The 18,006-nt window shown below is 41.1% G+C and overlaps 1 protein-coding gene across 1 annotated transcript in view; it reads left to right on the top strand.

The window, feature by feature from the left end:
* AP3S2 (adaptor related protein complex 3 subunit sigma 2) overlaps nt 1-16,982 on the top strand; it is a 29,639-nt gene extending 12,657 nt beyond the window's left edge. The window contains exons 4-6 of the mRNA XM_075273312.1: nt 6,753-6,824; nt 12,627-12,734; nt 15,777-16,982. Coding sequence (XP_075129413.1) covers nt 6,753-6,824; nt 12,627-12,734; nt 15,777-15,905 — 309 coding nt within the window. The 3' untranslated portion in view covers nt 15,906-16,982. The remainder of the gene's footprint in view (nt 1-6,752; nt 6,825-12,626; nt 12,735-15,776) is intronic.
* Nucleotides 16,983-18,006: the final 1,024 nt, after the last annotated feature.

The raw sequence follows: 18,006 nt of genomic DNA, 5'->3' as shown, positions 1-18,006 counted from the left end.
TAGTTATAGTTTATATACTGTAATTTGCTACTCTTCTGCTAGTTATCTTATAGGCAGCATATGGAGGGAGAGATTTGCACGTGCGAGGTACTTTTTTTGTATAATTTTTGGCAGAAATTAATAAAACTTTGTTCTCCTTGCTCACAGAGCAATTGTCACCTTTTGACAACTGGGCGTCACCAGATGGGGATTGCATCCCTATACTCCAACATTGTCCTTACAGTCCTGCTTGTATCCGACCCTTTGACAAGGACACACCTCTTTAGAGAGGGGAATAATAACACCCAGTTGTCAGTTTAGTCATACATTTCTAGTAGGAACAACAGAAGAATAAGGGCTCGTTCACACGTGAGCCCAGGGGAGGTTTTTGACAGTGGATTTCGCGTCAAAAACCTCCCCTTACAATGGTGGTCTATGCAGACCGCCAGGCTTCTTTTTTCCGCTAGCGGCGGGCTGCTGCTAGCGGAGAAAAGAAACGACCTGCCCTATCTTCAGGCGGAAGCCGCACCGGTTGAGCCGCGTGGCTTCCGCCCCCAGCAGCACCCTCCTATGTCGGCTCATTCATTTGAGCCGTCAGCGGAGGGGAAAGCCTCAACCGCGATGGTCGCGGCAGGCAGGTTTTGACCAGAGAGACGTGGGTCGCCGCGTCTCTCGGTGTCAAAACCCGCGCGGGCAGTTCACGTGTGAACTAGCCCTAACACAACACGGAGTTATAAAAGAAAAGATACTTCAGAATTGTTTATGAGCAATGTAAATCAGATGTTAGTAGTGACAGGGCCTCTTTAAATCATGTAAAATTGCTCATGTGCATGTGGTTTTTGTCTGACTTTATAGATCTCACTTCTATGAGTAGCCTATACTATATATTGTAATCTACATAGAGACACCTCTTTTTCTTGAAAAAGCTTTATTTTGTGTATCCTAGAACAGATAACTTTAACTTCACATTACGCAATGGGGTCTGTCGTACTGGCGTGTGATTTATGAGGTGGAAACATGTAAGTAGCTGCCAGACATATCCTGTGCCACGTATCTCGGGGAAGGATTGGTTTCACTGGTTTACAATCTAAACTGCCTGTTCTATATTTTCTGCACAGAACAGTCTGCTGGTCAACATAGATAAGAAATTATTTCCATGGGTCTGCTGACAATAACCTCATGTCTTTCAGCATTACACGGTAGGTAAATGTCAGCAGACCACCCCGCATCAATTTTGCCAAGGGCTGCGTACAATATACTGTATGTGTGAGTATCATGTCTGTCTTGTGGTGTCTGCCATAAAGGGAAATGCTATTGATTAGCATTATCCCATACCTTCTCAGTTTTGTTTTGCACCCATTAAGTGCTACACAATATTGTAGAACTACGGAGCATAGCAAGATGCAGAGAGGCTTCAAGTTGATGCTGCATCTTTTGTCATTGTCAGCTGCACCCTGGGCCAAAGCTAATAAAGTTTTTCTCATTAATATCCTTGGAAGCGACAACATCGTGTGTAGGTGCCGATACTAGGAATGAAAAAACAAACTGTTGCGTCTGAGCCGGTTGGCTAAACTTTCTCCTCTTCCACACTAGTTATACACTTCTGTAAGCATATCTTTGTAGCAACCCTCAGAATCAGCAGTAGCAGCATTAGGGACATTACACAGCAGTACTGAGAAATGTGGCTGTGAGTCAAGCCCTGGGATGAAACGGAATCAAATCACCAATTGTGTCTTTCTGCAGCTGCATCCTTCTCCTCCCAAGTCCTTAGACTTTTATGGGCATGGGTGTGTAAGCAAGTTAGGAAGCTGTGGGTAGTGGGGATAGGAGACTAAGTGGCGAGGCAACACTGAGTAGTTAAAGGGGCATTCCCATCTCCAAAAAATACAACACCTTCTCCCAATCACCAGGTTAGGAGTAACGAAAACGGTTATTATTCACTGCTATGGGAGTTTTGTAAACCACATGGCTCAGTCATGTTGATCTGTCTCTGGACCTCCTGTCCAGCCCGAGTAGACAGAGACCATGAAACACTGAGATGAGATTAACACTGTAGATGAAGTCTACCTGCAGTAGATTGGTTACAATCCTGATCACCGTACCTTGTAGTAGTAATTCTAAAGCTGTTACCGGTTACAGCTATACTGTGGTTTTTCAATTTTGGAACCTTATTTTTATGTAAATTGGAATTTGGTGTATGCAAATGAGGGGATATGATGAATTTTGTCTAAACAACATCAACCAAAACAGACCATGAATGCAAACAGTGCGGACTGGACCCACCAAAGGGGACCCCAAGATGGCTACAGTCAGCAAGGCAACAAAAATGTTCACAAGCAAAAGATAAAGAGAGTGGAGAGAGAGATAGTGGGGAAAAAAAAGGGAGAGCAAGCTGGCAGGGAGGATAATGGGGTGAGTGGACAGGGTAACATACCATGTGTGGGCCCGGAGGACAAAACTGGTCAGGTCCACAGTAGAAGGATCTGTAAGTCACTAAGGTCAGATACAGTGATAAGAGAAAGGCTAATGGTGGGAGATCATGCTCAAAGCTCAGATCCCAGTGTTCAGGCCCAGAGCCCAGAAGCGCCTGTTACTCTCCAGAACATTGGAATTCCAACCAGTAAAGCCAAATTTTGTTACAGGCTCAAGCTGTGTCATGCAGGATGGAAATGAGGTTTTCCATGTGCATAATCTCATTGATTTTCAGAATCCAGAGGGAGATGGTCGGGGATGCCTGCAGGAAGAGCATACGCAATTTTGTGGGGACCCTATACCATCGGGACGAGATCTTAAAACTGGCCTCCTGGTAGCTGGAGCTGATAGAAGCCTTGTGTATGAGACGTAAAATATGTTCTAATTTTCCTGGGAGAGAGGTACAAACCCACTTCCCAATTCAACATAAGGGGGAGGGTCGACAAACCTGTTAGGAGGGTCAATCAGAAACTTGTATGTTACTGAAAGAGAATGGCGCAGTAGACTGTCACCTACACAGAAGCGTTCCAAAAACTTGTGTACAGACCTAAGTTCTGTCGGGGCCAGAAGTGAGTTCATAAAATGACAAAGCTGCATGTCGCACTAGGTGTTGAGGGAGGTGGGGCAGTCAAGGATGGGGTAGCCGGCGCCATCCACCAACTGCTGTCACTTTGGTGGTGGCATACACGGTAGATCCCATAGCGATGCCAGTTGCAGAATGCTCTGTCAAAGATTCCTGGAGGAAACCTGGGATTCCCCAAGATGGGGGTGAAACCAACAATCTTGAGGAAGGAAGTAGCAGTGGATAGGGCATCTGGAGCAGATTCTGAGCATAGGGCTGATGGTGGGGTGGGAATGGAGGGCTGGCAATAGAGAGGGCTCAAGCCATGGGGTTGTCTGCAATGGAACAGTCTCAAATGCTTGCTTGATGTAGATCCAGGGTTTAATAGAACTATGTCTACACAGTTGACTATCAGGGCCAGAGGAACAGCGAGGTAATACAACTTCATTTCAGGAATCGATAAGCAATTCTTAAGACGAAAAAGGAGTGACGTATTAACTCTAGCCGGTTTGCCCATCCAGATAAACGTCAATTGGATGGAGGAAAGGGTCTGAGAAAAGGAGGAAGAGACATGAATGGGCAAAGTCTGCAGAAGGTGAAGACGTGGTGGCAGGATATTCATTTTAAAGATTATTCACCTCCCAAACCAAGTAAATGTCCCAGCTGTCCTTCTAGTGTTATCGGCATAGATTGACGCCAAAACGGGTGGGAAGTTGTGCAGGATCGGATCGGGTGTGAGATGAACACCTACATAAGTCTCTAGATTCTTTAACAAAGCAGTCCCCTTCATTTGCACATGATTAAAACAGTGATTTACATACCAGCAGCGGGGCTCCAAAGCTGAATAACAATAGGCATATTTGTAGACTGTAGAATAGCCTCTTCATTTTTTAAAATTTATTTTTACCTCCCGCCTGCCATTAATATGGCCCCTACCATGCTAAGTAAACTCTTGCTAACCATGAAATTCCAGGTTTTGCTTGGCAGTTCTTAAATCCTGCCAAGTATTGTTGTCCTGCCATACAAGTCTGATACTTGATAGTGCAGGAATGGATTTACCCACAAGGATCAGTACATTGAAAAAAATAACACTTTATATTTTGTGACAACAAAACCCCATTTGAAGTGGGTACATGGTAACCTCATACTTATGAAGTGGAGTCTCAAGAGACCAAATAGCTTTTATATGTATGCTTTGGCTAGATGGAGGTGGATTATTTAGCTGTGAATGAATAACTTTTTATTGTATTGTTTCATAAGCAAACTCTCATTTCTCTTCTCAAGAGCTAGAAGTGTTTGTATTAGTATCCCAGTGACACATGATACTATGACCGGTATCAAAGTAATAATCATGGATGATATGGAAAGTCATATGACCTCATGACCAGTGCTTGTATCTGAGAAGATAATTCTGTTAACTGCTAGTAGATAATCATGAGTTAATACATATCTCCAAGGAGATAATCATTTTCCCAAGGTATTGATAAAGTCTATATGAGACTTTAGGTATTTTGACAGCTGCGGTATGGTTTCATAACTTGTACGGTATCGTAAGTTTCACAATGCTGGCTGATAGTGTAATGAGAACAAAGGGGATGGTTGAGGAAAGTGAATAAATATCCTTATGTTATCTTAGTTTCTCAAGTAGCCCGCTAAGTGAGGGAGTGACGTTTAGGCCCACGCTTTGGATTCTAGATGCCAACGATTGCCACACACTATATGTAAACCAAACCATAGGATGTTTTACAACATCAGCACTTTTACAATTTCCTATAGCGAATCTCAACCCTTAGAATTCAAGGGAAAAAGAGTAATGTTCATATTTGAAAACTACTTTAAAGTTTCCAATTTCAATAAAATAAACAATATAATATACCATAACTTTTGCACTGATCCTGTGTTAGAGCTGTTATTGATCCCCTATTAACCTTCATAGCTGCATCTACAATTCTGCTGGTTATCATTTGTGACAAATCCAGGATCAGAGGCATCAATCCTGCTTTTGCTCTGGAGCAAGACATTGCCCAAACTACTGATGTGATGAGCTGAGGAGTCATCCCATACTACAGCCGGTCACCCCTAGTAGTGATACGAGGGACACTAGCAACGCAGTGACGTGTTGTCTCTCATGTCAAAACTTCCAACTGGCATTTTTCAGCAGAATAATGCACGCCCATAAACAACAAGGATTTCCCACAAATGGCTCTACCACATTGCAACACTTCCTTGGCCTGCCTGGTTCCCCGATCTATCGCCAATTGGGCATTCTGGGACGCTAACTGTGATAAATTGAGATTGTACAAGATCTAAAGGCCCAGCTGTAACATCTGTCGTCCACTGTGCCACAGGATATCATATAGAATCTGTATACCTCCATACCCAACAGTATCTTGTATCCAAGGTACAGGAGATCCAACAGGGCACTAGAGCCTCATTTCAGTTGTACATACGGTAAATCATCATTACATTCATAAGTTTCATTTGATTCCAATAACACTGTGTGTGTGGTGTTTTTTTTTTTTTTTCCTTATTACATATATCCTGTGGGATAGGCCTGGGTGACATTTATCACGGGATTGAAATCTGTTTTTGGCTATGCTATTGTTTACTTTCGTCAGAATACTCCTTTTTATATACTTTTTATTTAGATATGATTTAAGTAGTGCCATAAAGAATATAACTGTTTTGATTTGTTAAATACATTTTCACTGTTTTAAAGGCGTTGTCTGGGTTGTAAAGTATATATTTAAAATAAAAATATTTTTCCTGTACGGTGAAGATCGTAGCAGGAAAAAACACATAATCATAAGTGCCATTTTTTTCACTGTTTTGCTTCTGATTTGAATAAAAAGTGATATAACGTATATACTCTAGTATAAGGCAAGTTTTTCAGCACAGTTTTTGTGCTGAAAAAGCCCCCTTGGCTTATACTAGTCAAGCAAAAAAAAAAAAAAAAAGTTGTTTTTTTTCTTCTGGGGGGGGGGGGGGGGAGTCTATGACCAGCTGCAATAGTAATGTTTAGAATCTCCCATAAAATAGTGAAGAAAAAAAAAAAGCTTTAAAAAAATATATAGTAAATAAATAAAAGTTGTAAATCCCTCCTTTCCCTAGAATATATAGAAAAGTAGAAAATGACTGTCTAACACATACACATTAGGTATCCCTGTGTCTCTGCCCGGTCTACTGAATATAGGGTATCTGCAGTGCTCCTGTTCTGTCGGAAAGGGGTTAATAGGAGCACCGCAGATACCCTATATTCAGTCAGGCTGAATTCCAAGTGGGGGGAAAAAAATCCCAGTCCTCAAGCTCGGGGAAGGGGCAGACAGACAACCAAAACACCCACTCTCCTTTCCCAGCACCCAGCATCTACTGCACCCAAAAACTCCGACCGTTTTAATTCTTGACGTTTTCCAGTAGCTGCTGCATTCCCCTCCCCCCCCCCCCCCCCCCCCCCGGCTTATACTCGAGTCCATAAGTTCTCCCAGTTTTTTGTGGTAAAAATAGGGGCCGCAAAATCAAGGCCGCAAAATAACGTGGCATATACGAGACTAACTCCCATTGAAATCAATGGGAGCGTGTACGGCCCGCAAAGTTTCACATGCCGTATACGTGCCACATCACGCGGCACATTACTCCGTATGAAATCCCCCTTATAGTCCAAAAATTATGGCACATACAAATTGTCTTAATAAACATTTTGATACCTCGCCATTCATTTACATTTCTTCTGTACTTGCAGGTTTTTGTGGAAACTTTGGATAAATGCTTTGAAAATGTATGTGAGCTTGACCTGATCTTTAATGTGGATAAGGTGAGTTATGAAGGAACTTTTGAAACAACTATTTTTCCATTTTTAGAATCCCAACAGGATATTTGTACATAAAAAAATGTGTATTATTCATTAAAGGGCTTTTCCAGTGTAATTGATGACCTTTCCTATAGATGGGTCATTAAATATTTAAAGACTGACAGAGGTTTGACACCCGGGCCCCTGCGTGGGTGCGTGCTGTGCAGCCTCTTCAGTACTTGCTAATATGTCATATGTTTGTATAGTTAAGTATCGCAGCTCAGCCCCTTTACTTGAATGGTACTGAGCTGTGATCAGGCCATGTGACCAATAAACATGATGTCACATGGTCTGTGAAATGGAAGTGGCGCTAAGGTAGCATCATTGCCATTTCAAACAGCGTGTGTAGGGCTCCCATGGATCCTGAAATGATGTGTAGCTTTGAGACCTTGTATTTTGTCGGTACATAACACTTTTCATCAGTTTTTATTACTTTTTGTTTTTTGAGAGGTAAAATAATCAGAAAACATCAATTTTGGCATCAGAATTTTAATGTTTGTCATTTATCATCATGTAGAATAAATAAAGTACTAATTTTATTTAGTTATGCATGTTGTGATACAAATTCTGTGGGTATTTATTTTCCTTTTACTTTTATTATTCATTTACAGCGTGCGGAAAACACATGGACCCCATTATAGTCTATGGGGTCCATGTGGTTTCATTGCTCACCAATGCGCTCGGTATTCCCCCAAGCGGAATACCGAACGCAGATGAGACCCAGGCCTTAGTCCACCTTGATATGGTGGTTTCCTTTTTTTTTTTTTTTTTTTTTTGGCCTTGCTGTTCAATTCATAAATATTGGGTTGTCATAGGGACAGCACAAGGTTTCTCCTTGATCTGTCCCTTCAGACCTCTGTGACATCTTCATAGCCTGGCAATAAAGCAATCTAAAAGAAATTAGATGCTATATTCTGCAATTATTAAAAGCGAAATAGCTAGGAGACTGGCGTTTTACTGTTGGTTGCAATACTGTTTATGGTTCTGTGTAATCCTCTTATCTTCTCAGATAAAATAAAAATGCTGACATTTGTTTGTTTTCTCATTATTCCTAAAATAAAATAAAATAAAATTGCATAATATAGTATTTTCACGCACCCTTCCAATATAGCTTTATGAATTCTAACAACCTGAATTATTGCCTTAATATAGTTAATATGTTTAGAAATGATATTTCTTGGATTGATTACTTTTACACTTTTAAGTATGCAATTGACTATATTGTAGCCAGCATGGCTTATGCTAAGTTCACACTAGCGTTCCGAATGGGGACCAGAAAAATGGAAACCCTATCTGCTTAAAAGTTACCAGCAGAAACCCGTGGACCCCATAGACCACAGGTGTCTAGGCCCGCATGCCAAATCCAGTCCAGCACTTGGGCCTCAGGCAATATTATAACAATTATAACAATAAAGATGGCAGCCGCCATCTTAACTACTGTGCTATGCTGGCGGCCGCCATTTTTATACCAGCATAGCGTAACAGTTGCAGAGCCTCTCTACCTTCCTGCACCCCCCCCCCCCCCCACACACACACACACACTTCCCCCTTGATCCTGGTGACGGGCGGTGAACCAGTACAATTGCAGCTTGTTCCTGCGAGCATCAGAATGTAATGATACTGTGCGCGGTGACTGGATCCTGGTGACGGGACACACACACACACACACACACACACACACACACACACACACACACACACACACACACACACACACACACACACACTGAATTTTACCCTCAAATCTTTCAACTTCCCTAATGAAAACTACAACCCCCCAGCAACAGCAGATCCTATGCGTTTGTTAAGAGTTGTATTTCCGGGGATTAGGAAGGAAACTGAGAGGGTGGACAGGGGTGCAAGTGTGAACTAAACTGTGTGTGCAAAACTCAAGAAGACACACTATATTTTTTTTCACAAAAAATTTCACTAGTGCAAAAAAAAAAAAGCACTAGTGAACAATGGCTTGTACACCAGTTTTTTTTTTTTTTTTTTTTTTTGTGGACAACCTGTGATATATCAGCCTCATAGTATTTACACTCTACAAATAGGATGCATGATGTTAGAAAAAAATGTCATGCATCCTATATAACGCCATGCATTCTATTTGTACATCCATACTAACCTTCTCTGTTGTCTTCCTCTGCTGTGTGTCTCCTTCTGTGCCCACTTCCTTTTGCATTGCCATCTGCCCACCTCCTTATTGTACCTGCTTCCCATCTGTCTACCCTCTTTCTTTTATTACCTGCATCTTGCCTGTCTTATTTGTAGAAGCTGTCCTTTGTGTTGTAAGAGAGAATATCTATGGTGAAGTCTGTGTGTGAAAGGGAACCTATCAGTAGCTTTATACCCCTAAACTGCTTGAAATTGTCAATTGTTTGGTTTTCTTATGTTTTATGTTCTACGGGCCTACGTGTAATTGCCATGTATTTGTGGACCAGTATTCCTGGATTTCCTATATTATGGTCACTTGGGTTTGTCTCTGCAATGTGTTTACCATTGTACAGTTACTCCTGACAGTATGGCAGAACAGGATCAGTAATAGATAGAACAAACGTCTTCTTATTGTACATGCCCACAGACTCTGAGACCAATGCAAAATGTCCTGTAGCCATAATGTGATTATTAGCAGCAGAAAAACTGATAGGGCATATTTAAACTTTTCTTGAAAACTCAGGTACCCTTTAAATGCAACATGCCATAGGTACTGGAGATATTTTAAGGCTGTCAAATGTTTTGACCTGCTCTCATTACAAAAGAATTGGAAGGAAAGCGGTGTACTTTCCCTGGCACAGATTTTACAGAGCTTATACACTTCATGCTCCCTGTGCACCATTTCCTCTATTAGGCTTTGGCAGGTGCTTTTACATGCTTCTATGGGACTAGATATTTTCTGCACCTGTCAGCCTGAGATTACTGTTATTTGACCATAACTTTAGTGTATTATAGTATTAGAGCATACTGCTTGTATAATACTGTAGTTTATAATTAAACATTGAACAAGAAAAATGGTCTTTGCATTTGTAAATACTGTGATTAGTTTAGACTCTATGTAACATTGCTTTGCTTTCTAAGCATGACTCTCTAAGCCTAAGAAAGCAAGCAATATTATATAGCTCCAACTTTGCTTTGTTCCATTGCCCCACCTGCTGCAGAAAATGTTCTACGGTAGCACATTGCTCAGATTGTTGCGGGTGTCATTGCACTTGGTGTGGCTGATGATTAAAAGATGTGCTCATATACTGCGAGGGATATACCATAAACCAGGCCTACAGATTAATTTCCAGTAATTTGGTCAAAAAATACATGCTGGTTATGAATCATTGAGAAAATAATAATTCCATAGTTTTATGTACCTAAAGAGGACCTCTTCAGTGCACTGTTGGCTTTCCTGTTGTGTCCCAGGGCTGGAGATATCGGTGCCGTTATAATGGCAACAGTATCTCCCCACTGTCAGAAGGGTGTTCCTGACAGTCTAGCTGGGCTAAGAGGAACACCCCTGTGACAGTACTCATCCATAGTCCTGTACTGTCAGAGGGGGCGTTCCTTCCTGCCCAGCCATGACGCTACGCTATGAGGAAAGCCGCCCCTCCTGACTGTACTTGTCTATAGACAAGTACTGGTTCCTCATAGCTCAGCGTCATGGCTGAGCAGTAAGGGACAGTGGGAAGAGATCTCTTGGTGTACATGAATTCAATTAACCTTGAATAATATAGATACCCTTTGCTGCATTTATCACTGTTTGTTTATATAGGTTTTATGAGCAAAGATTAGACAAAAAAGGTTCAAGGATCACTTCTAGTGTAATGGCCAATGATGTCTCTATCTTTCTAACTTTAGCTTTGTTCCTGCTGTCAAAGCAACATAATTATGAAAGCTTTTACTTTAGAGCCTCCATAATTCTAGGTATAGCTAATAGCTCACTTAGGCTATGCTTACATTGCCATTGTTCTGATCCATCATAAGATCAAAACAAAGACCTGAAAGTTGACTGCTGATGGACCGCCGTCTGTATGTATCCTTTATCATTGTATTGTTAGAAAAAAAAAGAAGGTTTCTTCCATAATATATGTCGTTTTCCATTGGAAGAAAAAGTCTTGTGTGCCATAGTCTGAAGCTAGGTTCACACTAGCGTTTGGATTTCCGTTTTTTGGGTCCACTTGGGGAACCCAAAAAAAAAAAAAAAAGAAATCTCTTTCTGCTTAAAAAGTGGTTACCTGCAGACTCCATAGACTGTAATGGGGTCCACCAGATTTCCACCCGAAATCAGCAGAGAAGAAAAAGTTCTGCTTAAACAGAACCTTTCATGTCCTCGGGCACTTGTGGTTTTATATACCGCTAGAAAGCTGACAATGCTGAATTCAATGCACTGTCAGGGTGTTATACAGCACCCATCTCTGCCCACTGTCAGAAGGGTGTTCCTGACAGTCTAACTGGACTGTGAGGAACACCTTCCCTGGCAGTACTTGTCCATAGCCCTGTACTGTCAGCGAGGGTGTTCCTCAAAGCCCAGCTTAGACTGTCAGGAATGGGGTCAGTCATGTTTCTACCATTGTTATGCTGAAACTGGCAGAGAGAAAATTACTCTGCTGATTTTCTTCTGAATCTTCTACAGAGACTCTGCCACAGATGTGAACCGAGCTTATCTGCAGCTGATACACTGTGTGCTGCTAGGTTTTTAGACTTGAGTCTTTCACTGCACAGAATGCAGCAATAAATAAATAAGAGAATATAGAGACCAACTCTATGTAAGCAAGCAGTCTGATAAGTGCAGCCTAATAAGATATATTACAAACTTCCATATATTTTCATGCACGTTTCATTTATGAAAAGTTTTTTTTTTTTTTTTGTATAATTTGAGTATCGCTTCTACAACAGCAATGTGCACATGCCTGGAAGAGGTCCTCCAACTATGGCTATATGTGCAGGGGCTTTCCAGGCTGGGGGCCAGTTTGAATACTATTGACCTAACCTCTGGGTGGGGCATCCCTATGAGATTGGTGGGAGATTGAGACTCAGACGCTGCACTGATCAGCTGTTCCAGACAGAAGGGCTCCATCCATTGTATAGCGGCAGTACTGTAGCTCTGCTTCCATTCAAGTGAAAAGCAGCAGCCTCACCACTATACATTGTACATGACCTTCTGCTTCCGGCTTCATCCCTTGCATAGATTCCCCCCCCCCCCCCCCGGAGAACCCCTTTTATATATCTTTATATATAAAGATATACAGTGAAGATCTACTAAGAAGCTGTTATTGTGTGTAATACTACATTTTGTACTCCAATGGCCACAGCAGAAGGAAGGTTTGTCACAGTGCAGCTGTTTAACAGGGATCTTTGGACAAGCTTATGTTTTTAACAAAACCCTTAAGTTTTGTTTGCTGGCAAAATAAATATGTAATATACATTCTAACCATTGGTCTCTAACGTCTGAAATATTGCTCTACTTCTCCCTTGTAGGAAAGTCTTATGACCACAGTAACCTGCTTGTTTTTTTCCACAACCACTGTTGTTCAAACATTGAACAGAACTCTTTTGTGCGGTTGTTTTCATGGTTGTAAGTGTTATATTTTGGTTCCAAATGTAGAAAATAAGATTTTTTCCCCTAAAAAAAATCCACTTTGCCATTTGCTGCATTGTGTAGACTATATAGAATTTTTAATTTTTTTTTTTTGTTCATTTGGAAACCGCTTTGAAAGAAAACTTTGAACAAAAATGATGATGTACTTTTTACATTGTGTCATTGATTTTCCTCTCTGCTCACAGGTACATTACATATTACATGAAATGGTGATGGGTGGGATGGTTCTGGAGACAAATATGAATGAAGTTGTTGCCCAAGTGGAAGCCCAGAACAAATTGGAGAAGTCTGAGGTAAGTTTAAATGAAGAACTCCAATTCCCCCCCCACCCTTTTTTCATCTGGTGCTGATAACTGTAAGGCGTACCTGTCATTTCATCTGGTGACTCAGGAGTAAGTAAATGAGGAGTAAGACTACCGTATTTTACGGACTATAAGGCGCACTGGACTATAAGGCGCATTGCCCATGAGCACCTTATAGTCTGTCTCGGTTCATATATAAGGCGCACCGGACTATAAGGCGCAGTCCGGTGCGCCTTATATGTTATTGAAAGCGGCGGCACGCAGACTTTGCCAGCGGCCGCTTAACCCCCCGCGTGCCAGCCGCTTCTATTGGAAGCGCTCGGCAGGAGAGGAGTTAAAGGGGCTCTATCAGCAAAATCATGCTGATCGAGCCCAACCGTAAAAGTTATATTAAACTACACCCCCCCCCCCGTTTTAAAATAAAACCCTGAAACAGAATGTGAAACTTACCGAACGGTGCAGGGTGGGCGGGCATTCAGGCCTCCTCTTCCTCCGATGTTCCGTCCTCCTCCTCCGGCACTCGTGAACTGATAATGGCCTGGGCGCATGCGCAGTAGCCGTAGTAGAAGCATTATGATATTGCGCATGCGCCCAGGCCATTATCAGTTCTCGAGCGCCGGAGGAATTGGTCAGGACATCGGAGGAAGAGGAGGCCTGAATGCCCGCCCACCCTGCACCGGTCGGTAAGTTTCACATTCTGTTTCAGGGTTTTATTTTAAAACGGGGGGGGGGGGGGGGGGGGGGTAGTTTAATATAACTTTTAAGGGTGCATTCACACTACGAAACGCCAGCGTGTATCACAGCTGTACACGCCGGCGTTACAGCAGGGCTGCCGGACACTTCCCATTCATTTCTATGGGAGCCGGCATGCGAGCGCTCCCCATAGAAATGAATGGACTGCTTTTTTCCATTCATTTCTATGGGGAGCGCTCGCATGCCGGCTCCCATAGAAATGAATGGGAAGTGTCCGGCAGCCCTGCTGTAACGCCGGCGTGTACGGCTAAGATACACGCTGGCGTTCCGTAGTGTGAATGCACCCTTACGGTGCCTTTTATGTATGTATGGAAGCGGCACGCAGACTTTGCCGCCGCTTCCATCCATATATAAGGCGCACCGGACTATAAGGCGCACTTACGATTTCTGAGGAAATCGTAGGTTTTTATGTGCGCCTTATAGTCCGGAAAATACGGTATTTATGGTTATTGGACATATACCCTGCAGTTTTTACTCTGGCAATTGCATCTGCAATCTCCAAAATTGTGGTGCAATGTCTGGCTCACAGTTTAGCATATTGAACCACGATTCTTTTCAACAAGCCCACATATCATACAAACTGTTAGGACGTGTCTAAAACACATGGGGGGTGAGGTATAAAACTCAGTGTGTCACTGTGTCCTAAGACAATTGTGCATGGTTAGTGACCTGCAGTACCAGCCTCAGGATAGAAGTGGCACTGTTTATTAAGAGAAAAGCGCTACTAGGAAAAGTCCATGACATGCAATATATCCATGTGAACATAACATGGCTTATCTATCTGAATTGCTGGAATTTATTACTATGCATTATCTTTAATGGACTTCACAGATAAAGCACTTCCTTAGATCTTGTGCCATGGATGACTTTCTGTAGCACATCAGGCCATATACTTTATGAATACTTCTAGGTATTGAACGGTATTAGTGGCCAACGTGTTGAGGAAGTGACCAGCATTAATTCATTGCTTAACATCCGATTGAAACAATCATTTCTTTATTTATGAACAGATTTATTACACAATTATGCAATACAGTACTAAGTGAGGCCAATTTATGAAACTGTCTTTATTGTTTGTAGCAAGAAGTCATAGCACACCCTTACAATATATATTCTTCTTTTAAGGAATGTTCTGTGGTTGCTCATTGTGGGCAATAAAGACGTTTTTTTTTTTTTTTTTCTTCTTCTATTTAGACCAATTCATAAGCCTGACCTAATGTGTTCATGCCATGCAGTTAGGGTGGCTATGAATGTAAGGAATTGCAAATGGTGCATGGCGGAAATGGAGAAAATGCAGTTATAGTGTTTAAATCTTATAAAGGAAGGAATTAAAAAAATTTAAAAAAAATCTCAGAAGAAGAAACAAATGCCTTTTATTTCAGGAAGATTCCATTGTTCCCTAAAAGCAAAAATGGAAATGAAAGTGAACTCACTACTGAAGTGTTCTGGTTACATGGTGAGGGTGTTGCTGGAACACAATTCTTATCTTGTTGCTGCCAGGAGTATGAGTTGACTTCTAGATTTTAGAAAAAATCTGGTATCCCTGGTTGGATAGTGAAAAATAACTGTTGCAAGTTTATTTTTCAATTAGCTGTGTGTGTGGCTGATATCCTGCATAGTCTTCCTGGCTCGATCCCTGTTGTATTTGGCTTGTACAAGTATTGGAGCTTGTTCTGTATATTTTACACTTTTGGCCCTCTGTACCAATTCTGATTTATTTATTTTTTTTAAGAGGGAGATAATACATATCACCATTTATTTGTGTAATTTGTAAATTGTATTTTTCAACAACCTATTAGTTATTATTTGTAACTTGGATCAAGTCAGACCAAAAATTTAGGAGTTTCTGTTCCCGTAACACATCAGTCACTTGCCAGTTTGTTCTGTGACTCATTTTACATTTTAAACGTTACCATTCTGCCAGTTACAAGATTCTGTGAAGAGACTGCAGAGGGGATAGGGTACTAAATTATGCAGCACACAAGGAACATAGGTCATCAGAAATGGTCTATTGTTTAGATGAAATTTGTATGGTAAATTTTATATAATTTTTCATGTCTCTAATAAATTCTGCAATCTTGCCGTTTTGTATTCCTTCCTCAGAGCTAATAGACTTCCTGTTCTGTAGAGATAATTTCTTTAGTAGTCATCTCATCATTACCACAGACAGGATTACAATGGCATTGTGTTTTTCTCCTGTAGCTATGCAATGTCTTACCATCCTTTATTTTTCTCTCTTTTTTTTTTGGTCTTCTTTCATGAATCTTCCTTATGACTCAGACCGGATTCTCTGCAGCGCCTGCTAGAGCGGTTTCCGCAGTGAAGAGCATGAACTTACCAGAACTACCACGAAATATAAATATTGGTGACATCAACATCAAGGTTCCTAATCTCTCTCACTTGGTATAGAAGAGACCAAGATCTGTGGAGTTCTAATTGTCCTGGACTGTTTCATTATCATATATGATATATTTAGAGAATAGGTTGTTTTAGATATATTGCAGAACTGTGACATTGAGGAAACTATAATCCTGTATATAGCTCATTGGTTGGTAGATGTTTTTGTGTTTATTTAAAAAAAGAAAAAGAAAAAGTGCAGTGCTTCCCAATAGCACATGGTAAATGTAGGAAGAAAGTGTTACTGGCAGTTTTCTGCAGAAATGTGTATGTATGTATGATTCTGTAACAGTCTATCCCCCTACATTTTGGACCTGAGAGCCTTTTGTAACCTCATTTAGGGAGTGGCCTCTTGGCTCTAAAACCAGCAGCATGGATGTTGGTTTTAAACTTCCATGGTAGATGGAGCTACAAGACAAAGTTCTCAATTTAGTACCAGTATTAGGCTCTTGTTCATACGTGCTTGGATGTGGTCAGACAGAAACGATAATGCTGATGTGAACAAAGCCTAAGGCACATAACTTGTTTCTTATTGTTTGTATTGCAAAGTCATCTAATCTATTATTGCCTTGATTTCTTAGAAAATAGGTCAAAAGGGAATGTAACCTCTTATGTATGTTTGATTTATACATTTATTTTATAGGTCTGTGTTTTATTTATATATACTGATGTACAAACTCTGAATATAGGCTAGAAAATATGCAGATTATGATTATTTGCTTGTTAATTTTTGTTTCCTAGTACAAGACCTGGATAATGATGAAATTAAAAGCGAATGTAATATTGACAGTATGCCATTATGGTGATTAGAGATGAGTGAATGGAAGCTGACAAATTGAAATTTAATCGAAATTTCAGGAAATATTTAATTCGCAGCAAATTCGGATTTCCTCACGCTTCATCGTAACAAACTGCGTATTTTCCTAAAATGGCTGCTGCACATGTTAGGACAAGGGGTAAGGAATTCTGAGAACGTAGGATCTCCCACAATGCCATGTGTGCAGCCAATCAGCAGCCAGCCCTCTGATGTCACAGCCCTATAAATACCCTCTGCCATCTTGGATTCAAGCATTTTCCAGTGTACTTAGTGCAGGGTGAGATGTCAGCGGACACTGGGGAAAGTGGTAGAAAAGACTTGAAAACTGATATTTTGCTGAATCGAAGTTCAAGGAAAGAGGTATAGGGAAAGGATAGTAAGTAGAGATGAGCGAATATGCTTGATCGAATACCTCGGCCGCATAGCTCCCGGTGACAGAGAAGGTGGGAGGGGCAGTAAAAATTCGAAGCCCCGGAAGTGTTTTTGCATCGGGAGCTATGCGGCCGAGGTATTCGATCGAGCATATTTGCTCATCTCTAATAGTAAGGAATTTATACAGAGTGTTAAAGCAGAATAAGGTTTATTGGGGTGTTTGCAGCCTGGGTAATAGGAACAATTCTACTCCACCTTGCTACACTGACTGCCATTTTACTGCTGCTCATTGTAGGTTTGCAATAGATCATACCTGTGTAATTCAAATTATTGGGGTCTTAGGGTGTGTTCACACATCAGTATGCCATCCGTCCGTTTGAATTCAGTTTCACACTTTAAAACGGATAGCGTTTGCTATCCGCATCAAAAGGTGTCAGTATACAATCGGTATGTGCTTCAGGCCGTTTTAAAGTGTGAAACTGAATTCAAACGGATGGCATACTGATGTGTGAACACACCCTTATTAGTACTCGTGCGGTGCAGTTATATGTTGTAAAGCCTTTTCTTGGAATTTATTAGTAGGGAAAAAAGAAGTGGCTTATTAGCCTTTGTGTGTTGAAGGGAGAAATTTACCGCCCTTTTTGTCCTCTTTTAATTTCCTTAAGGGCCTGTGTACACGTAGTTATCGCGCGCACATTTTAGCATAATACACATGTATAGAATACATGTGTAAAAATAACACTCACATTGACTTCAATGAAATTTTTTACACGTGTAAAAAAACCAAAACGCGTCAAACGTCACGTTTTTTGGCGCGATTTTTGACGTGTTTTTTACACGTGTAAAGAATGTCATTGAAGTCTATGGGACTGTTATTTTGTTATTGAGTTTGTAGGGTATAATAATCCAAAGAATAAGGATAGT

The sequence above is a fragment of the Leptodactylus fuscus genome, chromosome 5 (assembly GCF_031893055.1).
Source record: "Leptodactylus fuscus isolate aLepFus1 chromosome 5, aLepFus1.hap2, whole genome shotgun sequence".
Taxonomy (NCBI): domain Eukaryota; kingdom Metazoa; phylum Chordata; class Amphibia; order Anura; family Leptodactylidae; genus Leptodactylus; species Leptodactylus fuscus.
This window is presented reverse-complemented; position numbering and strand designations above follow the sequence as displayed.